The sequence below is a fragment of the Periplaneta americana genome, chromosome 15 (genome assembly GCF_040183065.1).
Source record: "Periplaneta americana isolate PAMFEO1 chromosome 15, P.americana_PAMFEO1_priV1, whole genome shotgun sequence".
Taxonomy (NCBI): Eukaryota; Metazoa; Arthropoda; class Insecta; order Blattodea; family Blattidae; genus Periplaneta; species Periplaneta americana.
The window spans coordinates 54137884-54164231 of NC_091131.1; the positions used below are offsets into that span (position 1 = coordinate 54137884).

Sequence of the window (26348 nt, forward strand, 5' to 3'; positions counted from 1 at the left end):
ATTATTATTATTATTATTGGAGGATTGACTGTTATTTTAACTGATGGTCTTTCCAGATGTACTGGAAGAAATGATGAATGAGAGAAGAATTTAGGGCAGAAGAAGATATCAGATGATAGACAGTCGTCCCAGGATTTTATTGCAGGCAGGGAGGGAAAGATTTATTTCCATTAAAAGTGATTCAGTGTGTTCCTTGGTTTTATTGCTGTCCTGCATTGTTTTAAATGATGACATTGCATTGTGCTAGCCATAGAATCAGGGAATACAACAGACTGGGACTGCAGTCGGAAACGCTACCGCTTGAGACACCGCGGAGGACAACACATACAGTAATAAGTCGTTAAGTGCACAACAAAATATTTGAGAAGAACATACGAACTAGATGCAGGTCGGGTGTTTTCGGCAGACCGCCTGGAGTTTCCCAGCAGTTCAAGCTATCCTCAAAAAATTCTCATGAGTAGAGCGGAAGCAATGCGAGAGACATCGCATACTTCTGAAACGAGTTTCCACGTCTTCCATATGGCCAACATTTAGAGCGAGTGCGCATCGGATTACGCAGATAACAGGCGAGACACAGAACTGTTAAATACTCGCACAAAAACTGAAATACTACTCATTGCGATGTTTTATTTGTACCATCATTACATTGATTTCGGACGGCAACACTTATCTGCTTTCTACATCTGAAGCCCAGATTCAAATATCGCAGAATCCAAATGGATTTTGTGCAGGAAAAGAATAGTGTCCGTCCAATTTTCTTTGAATACTGTCGTTTCCTTTCTAACAATCTATCGTCGTATTTATAATAATAATAATAATAATAATAATAATAATAATAATAATAATAATAATAATAATAATAATCGTCATCATCATCATCAGCTTCTATTTCAGTAATTATTTACAATTGCCCGCACCGCTTACATTCTCAAAATGTACTCCCTCAACGTAGATCTGCAAGACATGAGGCTTCTACGCAGAATATGAATAGTAATAATAACAGCCGTTCAGTTGAACGCACATCGATCAATTACAGTATTTTGATGAAAACGTAGTTCGTAACTATAAATCAGAAGGTTGGTGTGGTCTTGGAAGACCTTGAAAACGATTGACGGAGATCAAAGCGGAATTTCAGCCTATATGTATTAAAAAAATTAAATCCGTGGAGCGACGGTCCAATATGGACCATTATGGACCAAGATCAACTAGTCAGGTCCGATCTCAGTCCACATTCCTCAGCAGAGGTGAACGATAATCCAATCAGAACGGAGGTATCATGTAGTGGCACGATGATTCGCCAGCCGTTATAGCTAGTTTCCGCAATCGTATTTCGCTAACTATCGTAGCTTTACAAATTCATCACGATGCTGGGTGGACACCGGTTCCATACACTGGAAAAATTTCATAAGGAAATTCCTTCCTCGAACCAGTGTGTATTTTGTAACGCGAATCCACGCATGATGTCATAGACTACGACGCTACGGCGCGGGATTATTTCTATCCATGAACTATAGAATAAGAGAAGATGGAGAAAAAGAGCAGTATTAGGCGATGATGACAATGATGATTTTGACGATCGGTGATGAAGAAGGATATCGGGACGTAATTATGACCAACTGACCGATCAATGGACAACCCGATGTACTGAGTACCTGAGTGAATGACAAATTGTCTTAATAATTTATGGTTGGCTAGATTGGTGAACGAATGGACGAATACATAGATATTGACGAATAAATGGGTAGTTAGATTAATATATGGATGGGTGGATAGACGGATGGATAAACGAATGGATGGATGGATGGGTAGGTGGGTGGATAGATTAATGGATGGGTGGATGTGTGGATGAGTGGATGTATTGATGAATAAATGGATGGATGTATTCATGGATAGATGGATATATAAATGAATGGACAGATTTAGTAATGAACTAATGGGTAGATGGATAGTTGGATGGGAGATGGACGGACGGATGGATGGACGGACGGATGGATGGATGGTTGAATGAATGGATGGATGGATGGATGGATGTATAAAATAATTAGTTACTTATTAACTAATACTTTAAAGAGGCCCGAACTTAATTCTGATCACTGATATTCTCCAATTTTAGGGATATGAAAGTATAAGATCTACTCGTACATTTTCAAACTCCCAGTGTGCCTCTTGCATACAGAATGCCTTTAATTTTACTACGGTGACTATACTACCGACCAAATCTGGTCTTCGAACCATAGTTTGTTTATTCGACTAGTGCCGGGATTAAGAACTGTAGGACATGGGAACACGTGACCGATTTCATAAATTCGGGTATGCATATCATACGTGTAAGGTTTTGAAAGTAACCGTAGGAGGAGAGCGTGTATCGTGCCAGATGTGTGTGGCAACCTCTCGCTGCCTTTACAACAGACTTTCACCTCGGTCTTGTGTCTCTGTCTGTACCTAATCGATATTTAACTGGGAGGTGTACTTACGTCTGTATCACAAAATTACTTCTGAACATTATTCTTATTTCGTTTAGTCGTCGTAGTCAACACATCCTATTTTTAGATGTTTTCTTATAGCATAAGCGTGAAAGTAATAACATCGTAGGTTTTCAGAAGTAAAGTTTAAAGTTTCTTATGAACTATAATGTAGGGAGTATATAAATACACTATCTACCAAAAAGTAATTAGACATTTTTTTGCCCCTTTAGAACCTCGTGGTACCACCTCTTGTTTCTATAACAGCAGCCACCCTGTCAGGCATGCTCTCCACTAGTTTGTGTAGGAATTTCCACTGGAATGCGTCGCCATTCCTCTTGCAACATGGCACTCAGTTGGACAATGGAAGTTGGCCCTATGTTTCGGCGGCTACTATGCAGTGATATGCAGACAATAATGTTCACCGGTTGGACTGGCCTGCACAGAATCCTGATCTCAATTCCATTGAGAACCTTTGGGACGAATTTGACCGGCGATTGAGGTCTCGGGAGATGCGGCCAACTTCCATTGTCCAACTGAGTGCCATGTTGCAAGAGGAATGGCGACGCATTCCAGTGGATATCCTACACAAACTAGTGGAGAGCATGCCTGACAGGGTGGCTGCTGTTATAGCAACAAGAGGTGATACCACTAGGTTCTAAAGGGGCAAAAACAGTGCCCAACTACTTTTTGGTAGATAGTGCATATTATGTATGTATATCATATGCAAGATGGGACATTTTTAGCGAACTATTTTAAAGTGTGATAAAACTTTATGCTATAAATATATTATTATTTAAGCAACCTAATAGCTTACTATGCTTTTGGATTTTGTTTATTTACATAATTTAAGTTATTTATTAAAACAACATCCTTCAGATAACCTCCCCCATTGCAATGCACTGCTGAAATTACTTCTGGAAACTAGCCATGTACAAACACACAACTTCTGACTAGTGCAGTGTGTTCAATTTCATGCTGACCTTGTTCTTCAGCTCTAGAATATCATATAATCTGTGTGGGAGTACGCTCTGTTTGCAAATAGTATTGCAGATCTTGTAGAGGTACTTCCCCGGACGCATCATCTTCCGATCTAGCGATATTCTATGGCCTTTGCGTTCGTCCGATTTGACAGTTCCTGACTTGTAAAAGTTTAATCACACTTTGAAAACAGTACGCTGAAAATGCGTGTGTGTATGTATTGATTTCAGACAAGATAACTTTACAACAATGGGAAAACAGTGAAATGATAACAGTAGATAAACTGGTTTACTTGGAGTAAACCTCTGATTTGAAGTTGATTTGTCCACCATAACACTGACAAGATTCAGGAATGAAACCCAATCGAGTGAGAAACTTATTTAGACCTACTTAGCAAATGAATGAATGAATAAATGAATAATAGGTGGTTTCATGGGAGAATGAATGATGAATGGACGATTAAATGAATTGAAGAATAATGCATGAATAGATGGACGAATGAATCATTGGATAAATGGGTGAATTATTTAATTAATTAACGAATTAAGTAATTAATTAAGTTGTGGTTTGGCCATCTCTAGTTTCGAAGCATTACTAATTAAAAACTGCCGGCTAAACAAGAAGTGTTTTCTTCCGCATGAATGCAATATGTAACACGTGAACTTTAACTTGACAATTTCATTTAGCAATAGCGCAAGTGTGCAATGCTCGACCTACCGCCACATCAGACAGGTAATGTTACGGCGGAGGAACTCGCTGCGTACTGAGAACCGGTTTCATAACTCGAGGGTGTCTCAAAATCTTCTCATCAAGGAGCTATCCGTATTCACTGACATCACCATCAACCAAGTAAGTATACTATATACTCATATATTTAATCGTGTTGGCTACAGTGCTTTTTGTGATACTTGTTTGAGTGTTGTGTGGCCAGATCGATTATAGAAACGATTTTTTCTTTCTCAAGTATCATCAAAGGGTTTTACAAATCTGCATAGACACAAATTTACTGTAACTATGTATACTCAACACAGTAGTTACAGTTTTCTCTTCTATTATTGCTTCAGAAAGGAAAACTTTGGATGACTCATGAAAATTTGCCGTTAGCAAGTTTCGATCTTCATACCAGAATCGGCAATCTAAGTGTAGCTTTCATGTAAAAGTTTTTGCGATGACATTCTTCAGGTGAAAGGGAGCAGAAAGAACTCCTCGCCATAAAACATGTCAACATTATTATGAAAAGCCTAAAACCGCAGCTGATGTTCACGTGAGATGAGAGCTACAGTTCGTTCACGCGGAAACTTCAACGCACTATCAAGACACGTACCTCTACAGTTTCAGTTTTAAAACCACAGCGAATCCACATGTACGAAGTCTAACACGCTCACTGTTACCAACATAACACTGCCAACACAAGTGAGGACGAATTCTGTGACAAGACCACTGTATCATGGTTTTAATTATGGTGTGCAAGGATTTCTTGTACCTATATTACAAACTATAGTGAAACCCCGTTAATTTGGACTTCATTATTTCGGAATTCGCTATAATTCGAACAGTTAATTTTTACAAAGACACATGGAGATTAATGTTGCTCACATTGACGGTAGAAGTGAATGCAAAGCCTGAAAAAGTGGTAGTGATAAATTTAAATTATCCGTCATAAGATTCATTTAGATATAGTAGGCTAACTGAATTAGTGGACTGTAATCGTAATAATCAGAAATTTTATCTTGCCGTAAAAGAAATGCACCATGATGTACGTACGTAACTGACCCTTTATGTCCCCGTATTTAGTCTGTGACCAATTAAGTGTAAAACCAAGATAACAGATAACAACCACAAGATAAGAAAAACGTACTCGGCCAAAGTGAGGCAAGAAATTTCCACTTCATTGCCGAGAATGGAACCCGAGTCCCCTGGATTTGTATTCAGAGACAATACCGCTTGTATATCAACGGACGCAGTCTCAATGTTACATATCTGACACACTTTACCTTGGGATCAACACGACACCGGATCTCTACTTAAGACAAGAGAGGACACAAGATTAACAACGAACACCCAAGATCGTAACCTCAATGTCGAAAAATCATTCTTATTGCGTAATCGTCCGCACGTTCAAACACTGGCGAAGATGATAGATTCATAAGGGGAGATAAAAGTCTGCAACGTGTATTTCTTCGAAAGTAAAAGCTGAGATTTCGTGTCGTGGTACATCAAATAAATTTTGTGCACGTAAAATTATCGGTTAGTTTCATAAAGTTCCTGAATTTGTGGACAGTTGTTTTTAATATCTAACCATACAACTACATATTGTTATGATGTACCGAAGTACATATGATATTTCCGTGCAGAAATTCTGCGTCATCCTTCATCATATGATGATGCAGAATTTCTGCACGGAAATATCATATATACTTCGGTACATCATAATAATATATACGAGTAATATGCGAAAAATAATCACTTAGTGATTTAAGACGGCGCTTACTCCGTCAGATCCCGGCCACTTAGTCACTCATAACGAGTGCACCTCTGAACATATGTGGACACTGTGCCACTGTCATACATCTATGACGCAGTGTATGAGGGTAAGCCACTAGAGGGAACCCAAGAGGTGGAACTTAAATTGAGAGGATTCAATCCGACATCGGAATGGGAATCCGGTGTGGCTTAGTGGATAGAGCGTCAGCATGTAGAGCTGAAAACCCAGGTTCAAATTCCGGTGCCGGAGAGAATTTTTCTCTGTTCCAACTTATCCTTCATCATACAACTAAAGCTGCAGATGTCTGCAGGAAAACGTCTAATGGAACTGCAAAGACCAGAGGCCTCTTGTGGACCAAACAAAAAGCTACGTATGAAAATGAGGCCTACTGCATCTTCAAAGACATTAGCGTTTGAGGAACCTGAAGTTGGAGAGAAACATTATCAATTAATTTAATAGACTTAACCGTCGCGTCCACTAATACTGGCAAGAAAATACTCCATAAATTAAACTAACTATAATTAATAACTTTCTCCCTTCCTTCTTAAACTCTGAAACAAAGCGAGTGCCGAATTTTGGTTGGTTCCGCATGCGAAATGCTTTATCAGCTTTCTCCTAAAAGGAGCGGACAGTTTAATTTCGGCAGACCCATTGAGGCCTCAAGGCTCAGTTTCCTTGTAAAGCCAACCACGCCCGCTGGGTGGGTCTGCAGCTTGTGCAGAGAACGTCGGCTTTATTCTGAAGCGATGTAGATTCGATATCAGACACGAGTAAATGACATGTCTCGTTTAATCCATCCATATGTGTGCCATACTGTTAGAACAGTCGCTTTGCCGTTATTTATCCATATTCTATTCAACTACAGCGATTCAGCAAAGATGCTGGTTTAAATCTTTAGTCCATGCTAAGAGATTTATGCTCCAAAAAAGTAATTGTTGAAAATTAAAAACTTTCCTCGAATTCTTCGTTTCTTCTAAAATTTACACCCCTTTCTTTATTCCTCATTAATCAGAACATCTCATGGACTCTGACTGTAATCTATGGTTTATAAATGAGACGCCATTTATCTTTCGAAAAAAATAAAAGACAATCACACTCTCTGGATTTAACTTGAAATGGATCCTTAAGGGGAAGGACCTACAAGAATGACCAAATATGTGTCAAAATTAACTTTTTTATTTTTATCCTAAAAATACTTCATAGAATTGACTTCATTTGAGCGAAATTTCAAGGTCGTTAGGAAGAAAATAATTGCTTTTACGTCATGTTTAAAGATGTGTGCTCAAACTTCTCCGTTCAATACCCAGAGTTTGTTTATTTTACATTTAGTAACCTATGTAATATCTCGGACAATAATAGAGATTATTGAATACAATTTTCAAGGGCATTTTCTCACATTATACCAGAATAATTCTGTAAGAGGAAATTGTCAAATTGCAAATTAAAGAATAAGTTAAAAATAGACGTGAAATCTTTCTTTCTGTTCATAAAAATGCAAAATAAAAATTTAAAAATTAAAATTTCTAAAAATCATCAAACAAAATTGATTAGCAGTCTTTTAGCTTTCATTTAAGACAAGATTTGAGAGCAGCTATATAATTTTCTCTATACATATATAAGTGTTCCGCCTATGGGCAAGTCTTTCACTGCAAACCCAGCATTCTCCAATCTTTCCTATTTTCTGCATTCCTCTTAGTTTCCTCATATGATCCACATATCTTAATGTCGTCTATCATCTGATATCTGCCCCGAACTCTTCTCCCGTTCACCATTCCTTCCAGTGCATCTTTAAGTAAGCAGTTTCTTCTCAGATAGTGACTAAATCAGTTCTTTTTTCTCTTTCCGGTCAGTTTCAGCATCATTCTTTCTTCACCCACTCTTTCCAACATAACTTCATTTCTTATTCTGTCTATCCATTTCAAACGCTCCATTCTTCTCCATATCCACATTTCAAATGCTTCTATTCGTTTCTCTTCATTTCGTCGTAATCTCCATGTTTCTGCACCATACAACGCCACACTCCATACAAAGCACTTCACTGGTCTCTTCTTTAGTTATTTTTCCAGAGATCCACAGAAGATGCTCCTTTATTTTCTTTATAATACTGCATTGTTTGCATTTTTTTATGTCTGTGACTGTACCAAAAAGGGCAAAAGTGAAAATGTTGTATTTAAAAGGCTTCATACATTAAAATAATATGCGAAAAGAGATTTCCTGTAGGTCCTTCCCGTTAACACACAGCACACAAATTAAAATTGTGGACGAGAATGAGAAGAGATTGCGGTGATTACGATTACGGTGATAATAATAATAATAATAATAATAATAATAATAATAATAATAATTTTGAAGTGAGTTAAATTGAGTATGGGAAGTAAAACGTGAGATTGTGCAAATATTTAATTGGATTTCTTAGTTATATATCAGTAAGTTATATCACTAACTGAAACCTGTCAAAAATATCAGACAAGGTAAATATTTGGAAATAATAGACATTGTAGGAACTATTTGCATTTACTCATGCCACTCGAAAAGAATTGTAGAAGAAAACCATACTCTTCTGAAGCAATACTTTAACCAATATATTTTACTTATAGTCGATAATAATAATAAAATAATAATAATAATAATAATAATAATAATAATAATAATAATAATAATAATAATAATAATAATGAACGTATGAGGCATATGATCCATACCTTCGCTACTCTGTAAATAAGTTATATAACAAAGTCATTACATAATAATGCAAACATGTGCATCGTCGCTAGCAGATAACGTGTGCAGTTGATATGGTTCCCACGAAATGTGTGTCATGCTCGCGCCGAGGTCAATCACGGACTAGCCCAACAGGTCATCAGCAGACGGAGCTCCGCCCACATTACAGCCGATATGTGTGCCGGCTGCATATCTCACCACATCCGCCTTCTTATGTTCGATGCCCGGTACCGGCTTTCGTGGAAAGCATATAAGTCAACTCTTGAATTAACATCCCTCTTAAAGTAGGTAGGTAGGCCTACTCAGAGACGCTTAATGATGATACGTGATAATGAAGCCATAGCGCAATAACAAACTGGGAACTATCTGTACTTGAAAGAAACCTGCTCCTCAGCAGCATTGTCTACCAAAACTTTGCCAGGACCTGCCGGAATATTAGTTTCAGCTATATTTTGTAGCCAAAATTATGAAGTTTCTGTTTATAATTTTGCATGTAAAGTAATTTTGAAACCACATAAACCATTTAAATATGGTGAATTGTTGATACGGTGAAAATGGAAATGTAATTTAACGTTGATGCGGGGTCTGGTATAGTTCCTGGGTAGCTCAGTCGGTAGAGCGTTTGTGCGATCATCCAAAGATCCTGGGTTCGATACCTGGCCCTGGAACAATTTTGAGTTGATAATACGGCGTTATAGGCTACTGCAGATAGCCTATTACTTAACGTTCCCTTTAAAAAAGATGACATTACTGTATGATATGGTAATGCTACGATAATAGTGTAGATATAAGTTAACCCTCCTTTCAGACTATAAATAATATTCAATGACGATGATAATAACATAAATTAACGATCCTTTTAAACTACTAAAATAACTCGAAGACTTTGAGATGGAGATACAGGCTATGAGATGAGGATATGGTAATGAAGATGTGGAAGAATAATAATAGGAAAGATAAAAATTCTTGTAGAAAATCTGTACCTCAGATCTGGTCACCAGAAGCCTCACAGGATCTTCCAGAAACTAATTTCAGCCATTTTCTTGATATGATTGTCATTTTGTTTTTAATACTTTGTTCAATATTCCCTTTTAAGCAACAAAAACTGCTTTAACAATCTTACTAATAAACGTGTATAGTTTTTATACGACACTTATGTAGAGTTGAGACAGAAAACGTTATAATAAACCATGCATAAGCGATGGATGTATAAACAGCCTGTAACTGTACATGGGAAATGCTTAGCAGTAGTTAGGGTTATATAACCTACACGAACCTCCTTGTTTAAGCTTTGTATATAAAGAAAAAACTGACTGCCCCTCTAACAGCTGTTCGTACCGACTGTCATTTTATGATGATGGTTACCTTGTAACCAGAGAAGAACAAACCGAACAGCACAAAATAATTAGAATAATATTGCTGTGACTGTACTTTTTGACCAAAATATAGCGTGGTAATCGATCAGGCCCAGTTGTACTATCGATACTTAGCGCGGCACATTAGCGCGCACTGTCGGATGCAATAGAGAACCTCAGTCATTCTATTACCTTTCGTAATGAAGTAATGACGAAACTATGACGTAGCTGTGTAACAGTTATACTGTTATACACGATGTGAATATTAGTAAGGAATTTACACACGATTTAAAAACGAGTTATTCACTGTATAAGTATAAGGCAGTTAAACGTCTGTATAAGAGTTTTTATATTAAGACAATAAAAAAGAACAATAAAAAGAACATTTATCGATACGCATCATGTTCTCCAACCATCGAAATCCAAGAAAGTCTTACGTCAGACATTATTAATTGTATCCTATTTATATTAATTTTTAGCTATCACGGATATATAAAATATTATCATTCGTAATGAGGTATTCGTTATATAATCTTTGTACTGAAACCACAGAATTCATAAACCCAGTCTCTTTTTAAAAACCGTGGCGATATTAAATGCGGAACAGAGAGAAGTAAACAACAGAATTGTTATTCCCTGTATTTAAACAAAGTCGTTATCTTGTAACTTTCACTTTGATCGTAACATCAAACAGTGATTAGATAAAGGAACCAGAATAATCAGGTGTAATTATCGAGATAGCATCGTAGAGAGATCACGTTCTAGTTAACACGTGCAGACATTACGTGTACGAATGCAAATGTAGTTAAATTAAACAACGTAAACGAAAGCAAACATTTATACAGTCAACTTTTCTCAAAACAGTTACCGTAGCAACGTAAACCGCTTACATTTTTTTTTTCAATTTAAAGAAGGACTGATTTATATTTCACACCTAACATTGAAATATGAATCAAACATTTTTAAAAAGATACCATAACAAGCAATTTATAAACAATTTTAAAAATAGTCTTTTATAAGAAATGAATTAATCGAAACAGAGAATTGGCCTATGAATTAAAAACTTCTAATAGTCTATTCAACGTAAAACCCGCTCTTAACATAAATACGTGTTATTCCGCACACGTGTTCCACTGACCCTACGCCAACCTATTGTTTATATTGCAGCTTTTTTATTTTAATGAATTTAATTTTTGCATTTATACAACTCTGTTCGCGATATGGAATACTACAGGGTGATCCGTTTGTACATGGATAAAATAAAAAAAACACCGTAAAACATTTACTATTGAACTTCATTTGTTGAAACTTTGTGCATACAACAATGAAAGATGGGAGAGTTTTCAGAGCTCATCATGACCCCCGTTGCGCATCCTGCACAACTCATAACGTTGATGCAATTCAGCCCATGTCCGTTGTACACAATAGGGGTGATTTGTTGGAAGGCTTGAGTAATTTTTACTCTCAGATCATCAATGTTCCTGGGTTTCTGTGAATAGATAATGTCTTTAACAAAACCCTACACGAAGAAGTCAGGAGGGGTTAGATCTGGGGAGTTTGGGGACCAAGCCAAGAGATAGCTGCTTCTCATACTGGGTTTCGCCTGCGACCTCCTGCATATTTCTTTTAAACACAGAACTAATGTTTGTTACCACAACATTATGGAATCGTATTTAGGTACATTACGCACACTATACTCACGTCGAAATTCCCTTTGACCTCTTTTAACACTCTCAAATTTAGCATACCAAAGAACACATTGTACCCGCTGTTGATTTGTAGTAGCCATTTTAATCATCTATGATTTTCATTTGTCCTTTCAGATTATGTATTGTTGGTTGTGATATATGGAAACTCCCATCTTTTAATCATAATATAACCGCAAGAAATTTGTCCTACTATGATAATAGCTTTATAATAACAAATTAATATTATCCATACCCAAACGGATCAGACTGTACATAGAAATAAAAAATTGACTACACATATTAAACAAAAAATATCTCAGCTATTTATACATGTTTACAATTGCCGATTTACTCGAGAAAAATAATATTATCCGTCACCATATTTGTTATGCGTTGCCGTAACAAACTCTCATTTATCAATAACACAGACCACTTTTATGGACAATTTTACATTATATGAGACATTATTTTGTCATGAATTATTTTAAGAAAGAATAAAGTTATGCCACGTCTTTGCTATAAATTATGAAATAATAATTCTTATACTCAAAAAATGAAAAGTAAAGAACTTTTTCTTCCATTCCGTCCTGAGTATTTCGGTCAGTGTTCACATCAAGGACGGTTTTAATTTTTAATAGACTGTAATACAATAATTACCATAGAGATCACAATCAGTTATGGCCTTCCTTTCAACTTAAAAAACAAATGAAAAGAGCGCTCTTTTAACAGATATGCTACGCTTATGGTTAAAATGACCTTAGTGAAAGGTAAATAATCTTTCTAAATATTTTGTACAGGATTATATGGTTGTTCTGCTTCTGAATATTCCTCCATAGAAAGATGTATGCAAGGTTGTTACCGATGATTATTATTGCAAGTGTGATTCTATTAATAATGAACATTCTCTAGTCAATAACATTCAATTTCTATATATTCCTAATTTTATTGTTACCGAAGTGATCCCCATTAGAATATTGTGACTGTTACTCGAACAGTTTTACATTAATTATTCACAATACAGAATCCAGTAGATTATTTCTTTTCTAACTTGTTTTCAGTTCAAATGGCTTATTACATTTAAATCCCATGCTCTGTGCCGGACGATATAATATTTCAGTGCTGGCTGGGAAGGTCGGGCACTCTATAATTAATCGATAATCATAAGATGATAATAGAAAATTACTGCAATAGAGAAATGGGAGTGTCCTAAAAATATCTGCCCAATATCGTGTTAGCTCACTTTAAAGACCACCTGACTTGGTATTTAACGTGAAAATCAGACTCTCTAGCCTAAGCAGTTCGATTAACTGTGCATTTATAAGTGGAATATGTTATAATCATCATTTTTCTTTGTATAGCTAGTTCTTGTATACCATACTAACGCAGTTCTATTCATACTGCGTAGAAATAATCCACACATATTTCACAACACAAACATTTACGAAAGTATTAAACTCGTTAACATTTAAATTGAAATTATAATGACCACGATGTTGGGCCATGTATTACAAACCTGTACTGAGTTTCCAGTGAATACCACTATCCTTTTTCTTTTTTTTCATTTCGTTCTTGGAATCTCGTGTTCGTTTTATAAACAAATAACAAGACTACTAAGAAATGAGATGTGTGTGATACGAAAATGTTTACATCTATACATCGAAAGAATACATATATTATTATTATTATTATTATTATTATTATTATTACTACTACTACTACTACTACTACTACTACTACTACTACTACTACTACTACTACTACTACTACTACTACTACTACTACTATTATTGGCTAACTAGGATGTACGCAACAGCCAAGATGCGCAGCTCTAACGTTATGTGATAATTAAGGTCGTAAGTTCGAATCACACTTATGAAATGTATGTAGTTATTTTCAATTTAATGTCCTGTATTGTCTCAGGAGGCAGGCTCAACATCTTACTGAGACCACACCACGGAAGTGCTACTATTTACACTTCTAGCCCAGGTCGAAAAAAAAACATCTAAAATTTTGACTCAAGGTAAAACCCAATACTGTAGACATATGCAATATTCTCGATTGTATTTTCATTATACAGGGTGATTCACGAGGAATTATCGCCAATTAAGGAGCTTATTTCCGAAGACATTCCGAGCAAAAACTGTCATATAAACATGTGTCCTATTCTCAATATTTTCAGAGTTACACTAATTTGAAGTTGTTAAAAAGATACCTTTTTTCTTTAGTTTTAAGGGTAAAAGAATGTTAAAAATAGAAAATGAACTGTTCAGAAGTATACTTTCTTTAACTGCCTAGTATTTTGAAGTTAAAAGTGTGTTATTAATTCCTTAGTTGCTTCGTATAGTTTTTTTTTTCAATTTTTAACTAAAAATTACATAATTCTTACACACTTATCACAACAATTGTTACAGATCACACGACTTCTAGCAATTTTTTTGTGGTTCAATTTTTCATCCTAATTTACAGTCTTAAAGAGTTTACAATAATGAAGTGATTTGTAACAATTGTTGGATAAATGTGTAAGAAAAATGTAATTTTTTATTTAAAAATTTAAAACAAATTCTGTACGAAGGAACTATGGAATTAGTAACAAATTCTTAGCTTCAGAATACTGGTCAATAATTGAAGGGTTCAGAACCATAGTGGGCCAAGCGCCATTTACTAAAACCGTAAAAAAAAGGGTTAAAATAAATTTATTACCATAATTTAATGGAAACATATAGCAATTAATATAAAGTATACACATTAAAACTAAATGATATGTCAATCTTCATTAAACTACGGTATTCACTTAACTTTAACCCTTGCTTTCTCTGTTTTTAATAAATGGCGCTTGGCCCACTATAACTCTGAACCCTTCAATTAAAGATATTATACTTCTGAATAGTTAATTCTCTAATTTTATTGTAGCTAATATTATTTTACCCTTTAAACTAACGAAAAAGGCATTTTTAAACAACTTCAAATTAGTGTAACTCTGAAAATATTGAGAATAGGACCCATGTTTATATGACATTTTTTGCTCAAAATGTCTTCAGGAATAAGCTCCGTAAGTGGCGGCAACTCCTCGTGAATCATCCTGCATATTATTGATTATATCTGTACTGCAATTAAATTAGCAGTGTTTTTGACTGCAGATACATCATACCCCGACTCCAGTCGTCCTGAATGCTAAAGTGTGATAAACTCTCAGATATTCATCCACCTCTTAAGGCAGGAGTAAGCTACCCTAATACAGTGAAACCTCTCCTTACGAACACCTCCAAGATACGGACACTCCTCATATACGGACAAATCTTTATGTCCCAACTGAAATAATATAGAAATAATGATAAATTTAACTCTCGTTTACGGACACTCTCAGATACGGACACGGACAGCTGTTTCACAGTCCTAAAGCTTGCTTTAGCTCCTGATTGCGGACAGAACTTGGATTTCAAGACATAATATGTTACAAAAATGGACAATTTAATTTTGAGAACTGTACAGAAATTCCTTAACATGAAAGAAGACAATAAGGGTCTCGTAGGCTACCACTAGCCCAGCCGGCTACCCTAGTTAGCTGAAAGTGGGTGGATAAACAAAGTCATAAAATTTGACCTGTCTGATGGATCCAAGATTTCCGCTATCGTGAAATTGTATTCGACACATGATAGGGTTATTAGGATTATTCTATTATTTCAATCAGTTGTTCTGTTTCGAGAGACAGGGCACCTGAACGTAAAGGTTAAGTTGAAAACTGTAAATTATAGTACTACACAACTGTAGACCTATAATAAAATTGCATGGCACAGTACTATATTTTCCTTTTTCGGTCTTATCTACTGTAGAGCAAAGTTTCAAAGAATTTACTGTACTACAGTAGTTTGTATTTAGAATTAAACTACAGTAATACATTTCATTTAAAGCGTGAAGGGATACATAATGCATATTATAAATTTACTGTTAGATTGGGGAGACTCCCTCCTAATAAAGGACACCTCCCAGATGCGGACAGTTTGTTACGTCCCTCCGTTGTCCGTAAATGAGAGGTTTCACTGTAGATAAGAGACTATGTTATGACATTTCTGACTTTCAAAAATGTTACACGTTACACGATTGCGTCATGACAAGGGTCGAAATTTTCACAACTTAACACTTGTGGGGTTACGCTTCAATGTCGTCTCAGTTATTCAGTTCCGCCCAGATATCAGTGCTCAGTGTCAGTTGCTCATATCAAGTTGCATACGAGGCGAGAAGACAGCGGCTCATAAGCAAATGGCCACTAACGAGAATATAAGTGCTATGCATTTCAGGCTATAAGTTTATTGTATTCACTCTAACCCTATTCATTTTCGAATGAATGACTAATGGTGATTATTATGATAATGATTATGATGATGGGGAGGATGAGGAGGAGGAAAAAAAGGAGGACGGTGACACTAACCATAAATGTGCTAGCCTTAATGTTCTCCGAGTGGATATAATGGTATGTAATCATGCTGATGGTGGTGATGGTAGTGTAGGATGATAAATGAAACAGGAAACGCACAAACATAATTATAATATGTAGGGCTAATCACAATTCAGCCTACATATTTATTGCGCATTATCTACTTTCTCTGAATCAATTATGGCAATTAGTTGATATAGTAGCTAGTGACGGTGTGCTGAAAAATATAACTTACGTATACGTACTTCGTCTATTTCTCTCTGAATGATGATGATTATGATAGACATTTTTTTGGTAATATGGTGACAGGGGAAACATATCTGTAAGACCAATGGTTCCCAAAGTTGGAGTCGCGACCCCAATAAAACAAAATCGCCTGATTAACATATACAAGGTTTTAATTTCAAATCTTCCCAGTCTAAATAACTGATTATTTAAATTTAATTCAATTTAAACAAAAAAGACGTCAATTTAGATATTGAGGGGCAAGTCTGAGACCAGGCTTAATTACATTTTAGATTTCACTCCCCAACCCACAGCCTCCCCCATTTTGAAATTTTAAATGGTACCCCCATATTTTTATACTTAAATATGAAAGAGTATTCAATTGTTTATATACCTTATTCGTTTGTTTTCTCATCTTTTGTTTTCTATCGTCGCCTGGCAACCTGTATTTTTGTTATTATCAGTTGACTGTAGGATGAAAATACAGCTTATTTTGTGTAATTTCCTATTTTTAATCAATAAGGATGATTTAGGTTCTCTCTTGAACGGTATACACCATTTTAAAATAATTTAATACACAAATACAACTATGACATGAAATCCTCCCTAGCCCTTAAACGCTGTGCTGGAATGGTCTGAACTATAGGCCTACTATATAACATAATACAAGTATTATTATACGTGTTCATTACTTATCTAAAGTGATGCTACTGTTGCTGCTGATGATGGTAATGATGATGACAGTAATATCAACAGTGATGTTGCTGATGCTGATAAGGGAGAATTTATGTGATGACAAAGGAAATGGGGCCACCCCATAAATACCTGATCCAACATCTTTTTAAGTCCAAAACAAAACCAAATTACTCGCAGGGATTTCAGCCCAATAATTTACTGTACATGCATACAATAACACGAAATTATGTAGAATTATTTTCTATTTCCGAGGTTATTGGACAATTTATTTATTGAATATATGGCGGTGTATATCAAAATGACCAGGAAAACCAATGCACTATAGTAACAGAACTGTGTATGTTATTGAAATTATTATTTTTATTTATTTATTTGTCTGTTTGTTTGTTTATTTATTTATTTATTTATTTATTTACTTACTTATTCATTCTTTCACTATAAATGTCTTTAAGCTGATGTAGCGAACGTGATATTGGAAACCAAAAATCTTGCAGAAGACGTGCCAAGTAACCATAGTTTCCAAAAGAAGACACAAATCTGGCAGGAAACAAAAACCAGTTCTTTGAGGAGACGCTGTAAACATATTGAGTAGCCTATACTACGGCTGGGCTTCTCAACACTTCTCTGGAATCATTATGTTCAAGGTGTGGACAACAGAATGCCTCTTCTGGGAAACAGTCCAGACATGAGATAATTCGTCGAACCGCTCCTGAACCTAAATTAAAGGACCTATTCCACTTGTACATGCTAACATCAACCTCGGCTGACCTCAGTAAGTTTTTGTCTAGCTGTTAACCTTCAAGAGTGCTTCTACCTCTTCGTTCTTAAAATTCAGACTCATATGGTAAAAATACACTTTGTTTTTAAAGCAAAAATTAATTAACGTTGCCATTAAATGAACAATAATTTCTCATCATAAATATTATGCTGCAATTTAGATAATCACTATATACGTAAATGACTGTAAAATGAACCACGATCATTACCTTTGCAAAGAAACAACACTTCCTCAGAAAATGTGCTTTTTATCTGCACTATTACCAATTCAGGGATGTGCCACGGATATTGAATAAATGAATCAATGAGGGAAAGTGAAGTGAGAGTAAGCTTAAAGATGCACGAGTGAGCATTTATGTGAGCTCGTATCCTAAAAGCCATTTGTCTCACTTCGTTCACATCATCCCACTTAAGGAACTTCGTAAATTCCGCAGGGGGGAAAAGCCGAAAAAACTGTAAACTAGCAAACTAAATGACCGTGCAATTCAGCAACTGCGCAATCACCCTCATCAACATAGACAAGGGCGCAAATAGCCATAGTAGCTGACGCGCCCTTTTTAAACCCCACTAACTAACTAACTAACTAACTAACTAACTAACTAACTAACTAACTAACTAACTAACTAACTAACTAACTCAACATAGACAGCGACTACCGCCGCATCCCAAAACAGACCCCGCCGCACCCAGAGCCGAGGGAGGATCACCGACATTAACAACAAAAAATGTCTCTCCAAAAACGCCACGCGTCCCTTTCCTTGCAGCAATCCTTTTCTATCAGGATTGCTGACAAACAGAGTTCAACGACTTTGACTGCTAAGCTGTATGTAGCCGATGGATTATTTTGTACATAATCATTACCACTCTAAATTATAGTAGAACATACGATTTCTACTGTTACATTTTCCTTGATTTTTTACTTGGTTATTGAACGACGCTGTATCAACTACTAGGTTATTTAACGTGGGTGGAATTGGTGATAGCGAGATGTATTTGGCCAAGAATTCGTTATAGGTTACCTGACATTTAACACTCGCCTTATGGTTTCGGAAAACCTCGGAAAAAACCCAACCAGGTAATAAGCCCAAGCAGAAATAGAGCCTGCGCTCGAGTGCAACTCCGGATCAGTAGGCAAACCCGCTACCGCCTGAGCTACGCCAATTGCTTTTCCATGATTCTTATGCAATAAGACCGGATCACGAATTAAATCGGTAGAGCCGATTTTATGCAAATTACCGTTTTATGTATTTTTAGCATAATTTTGCATTTCACGTTATTTTAAAATTAAAATTATTGTATTTATTAGAACATTCTTCCAAAATTAATTGACTCGTAGATGTTGAGTATGAACAAAATCCGCTATGTTTTGACGAAAGAAGATCTGGAATGACGGCTTCCAGTAGTTTCGTGAAATCGGATATTTATTTTGACTGCTATTCTGTTTTGGGATGAACATGAAATCCAGTTCACACTCTTAGTAGCACATTCTTCAACGTTCGATTTACATAAAGCTATTAGTGTGCTAGTCGTTGAAATGCGTAAAAAAAGAAAAGTAGAAGTGGTCATTATTACTTAATTCTGATTATTAGTTAACGCGGATCTATAACAGGAAGTGTCTGAGCAAGGCATTTAAAAGCAAGCCCGGCAGTGACTTTCCTGCTGTCATTGCTTGCCTACTGCTCTGTACGCAAATAGCGCTGTCCATCTGTTGTGCACCTGGAGGAGTGACGCGGGGTGCGGGCAGAGGAGTCTGGTGTACACATTAGTACTGCATTCATGCTCGGGTTAGTACACGTGGGTGTGTAGTTAAACAGCTTTCTGACAAACCTATATAATAGATGAGGTATAATACCGATAAAGATCTTAATGTAGGTTTACGGATATTTTCTCCATTTATTAAACCAGTAGACTATACCGGTATTAATACCGGGTATTCCAAAACAAACGCCTTCTCAATAATGTTTTTTTTATTTATTTTACGACATTTTATCAACTGCGATGGTTATCTAGCGTCTGATGAAATCCCAACGGAATGAGTCCAGAGTTCAATGTCAAAAGTTTCCCAGCATTTGCTATTAATAGGTTGAGAGAAAACCTCGGAGAAACCTCAACCAAGTACTGTAACTTATTCCAACCAAGATTTGAACCCGGGTCCGCTCGCTTCTCGGTCAGACATGCTAACCGTTACTCCACAGCGGTGGACTCTAAAGTTTTTGATAAGTAGAGTTAAAAATAAGAAATCTAATAATGACTGTAATCCATGTTTTAAATAAAACATGTTATAAATACAGTAGAACCCCTATTATCCGTGGTAATGAAGGGGGTTGACTGAACGGTTAATCGAAAAAATCGGATAATCCATACCATAAAATATTTTCGTAAATTAAGTGACTAAAGGCTCATTCACAATGAAAATTAAACATAACGTAAGCGTTAACTTAACATTACAGTAAAATCAAGAAGTCATATCATCATTCACGATGGGAACATAAACATAACAGCAAACATACTTGGCAACCATGGAAACATAACAACGACGCCATTTCCTCATATTCTGTCGTATACTCCAGCGCTCCACGATTTTATTCTGTTTGCAAATCACGTAAGCATAAGCATGAAAGTTTGGAGATTGTGCAAACTTTCATGTTAACGTCTTACGGTAATGTTTATGTCAATGCTCATGTGAATCATTGTGAATGATCCCATTTGGTAGCCTGGGCGCAAACTTCTGTGTTTATGTTACGGTTATGTTTAATTTTCATTGTGAATGGGCCTTTACACTGAACTTTCGTCATTTTCTCCGTGGTCTTGTGTTTAATAAGCTTGGTAGTGAATCAGAAGTTCATTAATTTAAGTTCGGTTGTCAACGACGTGTTTTTAAGGGGTAAGAAAACTCTTTGTAATGGCTGTCAGCGGAAAGATAAGAATAGTAAAGGTCTCATGTTGTAGATTTACATACTCTATACACTTTATCCTTGATTTTTATTTAATCGCGCACAGTTGTAACATCAGTATCGTATTGTGATGCGAGATAACACATAGTTTCTCTTTCCCCAAACCACTTAATTATTTGCATTTTGTTCGATACTTAGCACAACACGTTTTCTCTTGACACTCATAGAATACATTTTATATAGAAGTTATATAGAAGTAGGTCTGCTTCAGTTACAGTTATCAATTCATACGCAAATCCGAATCGATCCGCAAATATTCCAGACCCAGATGTATGTCACCAATGTATTCCTTCCTCAGCCTTCCGAGGCAACTGCAGGATAAGAATAAAATATGTTGCAGACGTGGTCAATGAATGTTCAACAAGAAAAACAACACCGGTAACTTAGTCAGTGAAGGGAAAACGAAGCCAGGCACCACTGGCTTAGAAACTGTGCCACAGATAAGTAAATCTGACAATGATGGCGAAAATAGTGCTTCTGTGTAAGAACTGATTTCACATTCTACTCGAGGTTTCCTGGCAGAAAGAGTGCACTGCTGTATTGGCGAGCTTACGTAAATTAATATCTTAATATGCTGTTTCTCGATCATAGCTTTCTTCACTTCCTCATTATAGATGTGTAAATAATTCATTAATACGCGAAGTGACCGCATTATTCAAGTCTATGGATACGGAATAATTGAGGATCCGAGTATTCATGGAGTAGAAGAAATGGTCGCCCTCGGTAGCGTAGTTGGTATAGCGCTGGCCTTCTACGCTCGAGTTTGCGGGTTCGATCCCGGCCGAGGTCGATTGGCTTTTATGTGTGTTTATATGCGACAGGCTCATGTCAGTAGATTTACTGGCATGTAAAAGAACTCCTGCGGGAAAAAAAATTCCGGCACACCGGCGACGCTGATATAACCTCTGCAGTTGCGGACGTCGTTAAATAAACCATAATAATTATAGAAGAAATGTTCTCGTGAAATCATGAGGATTAGAAGGGCTAAAAAATCTTCTTTCTTAATTGGTTATTTAACGACGCTGTATCAAGTACTAGGTTTTTATTATGTGGATGGGATTGGTGATAGTGAGATGGTATTTGGAGAGATGAGGCCGAGGATTCGCCGTAGATTACCTAACATTCGTCTTACGTTTGGGGAAAACCTCAGAAAAAACCAAACCAGATAATCAGCCCAAGCGGGAATCGAACCCACGCCCGAGCACAACTATAAATCGGGAGGCAAGCGCCTCAGCCGACTGAGCTACGCCGGTAGCTTCTAAAAATATCTTTAATGTTAAATTTTAAGAACCACTTCCCTCGGGAAATTTTCACATGAAATGCAATACATTTTGCTACAAAAATTATTTGAAGTCTTCATGCTAAAACAACAAAAGTGGTTAATAATTCAAAATCTAATGGTGTTGACCTTTAGTTTCTTAGTTACATAAAAATTAACAATGTAGACAGTATATTCATGAAAACATTTGCGTTCACCGCTGTGGAGTAACGATTAGCACGCTTGACCGTAAAACGAGCGGGCCTGGGTTCAAATCCTGGTTGGGACAAGTTACTTAGTTGTGGTTTTTCCGGGATTTTTCTTCAACCCATTAAGAGAAAATGCTGGGTAACTTTCGGCGTTGGATCCTGGAGTCATTTCGGTGGCATTATCATCTTCAGATGCTAGATAACCATAGCTGTTGATAAAGCGTTGTAAAATAACTAATTTAAAAAGTTTGATACAGGTCAATAATTGCTGTATATAAAATTATGATTCAATTCGAAAACTATGTCAGACAAAACAAAACTCAGAACATGAAAATGTGTAGTTATATGAAAAACCTATTTATCCAATTTAGAACATAAAATATGAATAGAAATCTATTATAATGAGTAGTGAGCATGTGCGGTAAAGATAAAACCAGCCCAATTACAGGACAAGTTGACCCAGAGAGTGGTGGGACACTCCCACCTTTACAGACAATCGGCATTAATGGCAGTAGGGATTTCAGTCCTATGTGCCCGTCGATTTTACCCCCAAGGAAATGCACCTGGTACTCATTTCTGTCAGAGATTGAGTAAACATCAGGGCCATAGTGCGGCAGCAAGGATTATGTCAAAAGGAGAAAATCCATGACCCCATCGAGAATCGAAACCGCGACCTTCCGGCTTTGCAGCTTTACATCTTAACCACAACGCTCCCGCACATTCCCTATAGTAAGCATGTCGAGACAAAAATCCACGGAAAACATACTAAAAGTAAGTTTTGTCGTGTCGTGTAAGACACACCCACAGATCCTTCAATAACATAGCATACAGGCTATAATTAACCCTTAAATTCGCAATGTATCCTATAAGCTATATGCTATAATTTTAATAGAAAAATAGAAAAAAATTGGTAGGGAAATTAAAATTTCACAATACTATAATATTGTACACCATATAAAATATGGACATTGCGATAGTTGTTTTCTTTACAGTCCGACACTGTTTAATAAACTAGTGTGAGAAATGAAGTTTTGCCAGTTTAAGGGTTAAACATTTATCCTAAGCGAGATTCGAAAAAATGGCACTCAGTTCTTTAATTAACACCCTATTATGTCAATCGAGATCGCGGGTTGAGGTTCGGGCTAGAGCGATGGTAAAGAACTAAGCATGACTTCCCTCAAAAGAAATATGAAGTCTAGAGATCCATTTCATAGATTTACGGCGCAAGAGAAACGTATTTCTACCTGAGAAAGATAGCAATGGAGGATTATTTGGAAGCGGTGTAGCTTGGATTTCTTTCTATTGTTAGTGAGTTATACAAAAACTCGCCTTTCAAAGATCTACCTTCGAAGTGTCATCAGACTTTAACTTAGTTAATAAGCAATAGAGAAAGTCCAAGCTATACCTCTTGTAGCCCTATCTTTAAAATGAGAAAACTACTGGATCATTTACAAACCGCTTCTCGCTCACGTTAAAATTAATTTCTACTAGCCACTATCCTCTCCTGTCAACCTACCATCGGGAGTATTGAATTCTGCCGTAAAAGATCTCTTCATTTACTATTAGAGTTAAGTAAAATTTGGATGACTATATAATTGGAGGCACTGGGACCACTGACATAGCTGAGGGGTAGGGAACTGGTCTCATAATACCAGGCTGATGTCAGACGTGGGTTTGAATACTGCTTGAGATGATTACTCGGTTTTTTCCGAAATATTTACCTGCTGTAAGGCGGATGTTAGGTAATAAAAGGTGAATTCTAGGCTCCCTCTCGGTATTACCAAATTTCACCGACAGTAGTTCACCTCGCAGTTGGTATAGAGTCGTTAAATAAGTAATTAGAAAACTGTATGCATTAAACATCAATCAACTATCAACTGTCCTCTCTAAATCCAAACTTCAGCATCAATTCCAGGAATTTTCACTGACTATTTTTCTTTTTGGACGTTATTTTACTCGAAAATTCTATATTTTATACTTCGATTGGCCTAAAAATGCCGTAATTTCATGCTAGCTTCTGAAGAATTGATAACAAACATTCTTATGAGGGGGGGGGGTAGATAAAAAAAATATTTTTCTTTTCTTCCACCATGTTAATAATGTCAGAACAACTGAGTATACAAATTTTGGCTACTCGAGAGCAATTACGAAGGTCGGCCTTCCCTGGGGCACTTTACAGAAAGAAAATACAATTTCATGGTAAGATTTATTGGAGCAGATACAGCAATTGTTGAGCTATTTTTCAACACATTCCCCCATCGAATATGATACATTTTTCATATAATGGGATCACTTTTGTATCCCTATGTCATAGAAATTTGCTGCCTGGGATCGGAACCAGTGTGTGACAGCAGTCTGAACCTCTCTGCTGATTCAATGGTATGACAAATGTCTCAGTTACGGTGGGGAATATATTGAAAAATAGTTCAACAACTGGTGTATCTGTTCCAATAAATCTTTCATGAAATTGTGTTTTCTTTCTGTAAACGGCCCCAGGGGAAACTTACTTTTGAGACGGCCCTTGTAATTGCGCTCGAGTGGCCAAAATTTGTATAAGCACTTGTTTTGACATTATTAACATGGTGGAAGAAAAAATTAAATTTTTATCTGCCCCCTTGAGAACGTTTGTTTGTTAGTAAACTATGAAGGAAATTTGAACTGATAGCAGGGGAAACGGGAAGGCATTAATATAAATTTGTCCTAATACTATTTCAATAGTGAACTTTCCGTATCTAGAATGGAAGACGGAAACCATTGAGTTTTCTTAACGGAATGGTAATTTCTACGTGACGATACCATTATATCACAGTCTTCCATCCGAGATATCTGATATCCAGAGAAGATTGGAATCCGAGTCAAGAGATTTCCACATGCCATTGTTATTACCACCAGCACAACCATCATTTTTATCATCATTATCATAATCATCGCGATAATTGGTTGCTAACACTTCCATGGTATTCATTAAGAACATCCTGGATTCTAGAGTAAAGAATTTAATTCCTGCAATGGATACACCTGCCAATTCGGAATTCATTACCTCCGATAATAATAACAGAATAATAGACGTCGATAAAGGGAATGAGAAAACCATCGGTTAATTTTTCTTTGTGGCATCCCATTAAAAGACCAGGATGCTCAAAAAATCTAAGACACTAATGTCCCTGCTTAGTTTCTTATGGCTTTGTGAAGAAAGCGTGCTAAGGATTATAAAAATCCTTCATCTTCGACTGTGTTCCAACCCGAAAATCTAGGATCTAATGGAAAGAACAGAGCGACTGTCGCTATCATCTTAATTAACAACTACATTACAAAATGATCAAAGATAGGTCCTCAGTCTACTCCAGCTGCATATCGCCCATCTTTTTCTCGAACTTCTTTTGATTGACTTAGAAGGCCAGCTACGCTTGATAGTCCATTTTTAAGAAATAGTCTCTACATTATTTTCAATGGACTCACATAAAATAGACAAAAATCATGAGTTTGGACACTATAGCCTACATAAGACGGTAACTGAGGCTTGGTTTGAGTGACGTTGATAATAAATAAGATATTTACCTGTTCGACACCTCACATCACCAATCAAGGCACACGCAGATATAATCACTATTGTCACACACAGTAACACTGTTCTCCTGGGCTGCAACATGCTTCATGTAACAGATAGTCCTGGCCCAGTGTTGGTACTCACACACACACCGACTTGCTGCTGTCTAGGTGTTGACACTGGGCGCCATGGTAACAGCGTGTATCAGCACTTCACTTGTTCCGTACGGTTCACTGCTCGTGCGACGACTGAAGGCTGGCGTCAGGACCGGACTTGCAGAACCAGAAGGAAAGGAGATCCGACAGAAATGAGGTCCGCCAATGGAGGACCTGCACCCCTCTCTCTCGGCCCTGCGCTGCTGAGGAATGCAGTCACCCCGAAACACAGTTCCTGTGCCGCACAGACCCGGGTTGTATTCCCGACAACAACACGGGACTCTTCTGTCTTCTCCTTTTTCTTTCCGTTCTTACTTTCGTTTATATTTTTCTTCCACCGTTGCTTGGTTTCCTTTTTGTCTTCGTTTCTTGCTACTTTTCTCTATCTTCTTTCATTTTTCTT

The 26348-nt window shown here is 36.7% G+C and overlaps 1 protein-coding gene across 2 annotated transcripts in view; it reads right to left on the reverse strand.

The window, feature by feature from the left end:
* Nucleotides 1-26026, reverse strand: part of LOC138714955 (mucin-17) — a 280203-nt gene extending 254177 nt beyond the window's left edge. For both annotated transcript variants that reach the window (XM_069847262.1, XM_069847261.1), the window contains exon 1: nt 25802-26026. In XM_069847262.1, the coding sequence (XP_069703363.1) occupies nt 25802-25892 (91 nt within the window). In that variant the 5' untranslated portion in view covers nt 25893-26026. The remainder of the gene's footprint in view (nt 1-25801) is intronic.
* Nucleotides 26027-26348: the final 322 nt, after the last annotated feature.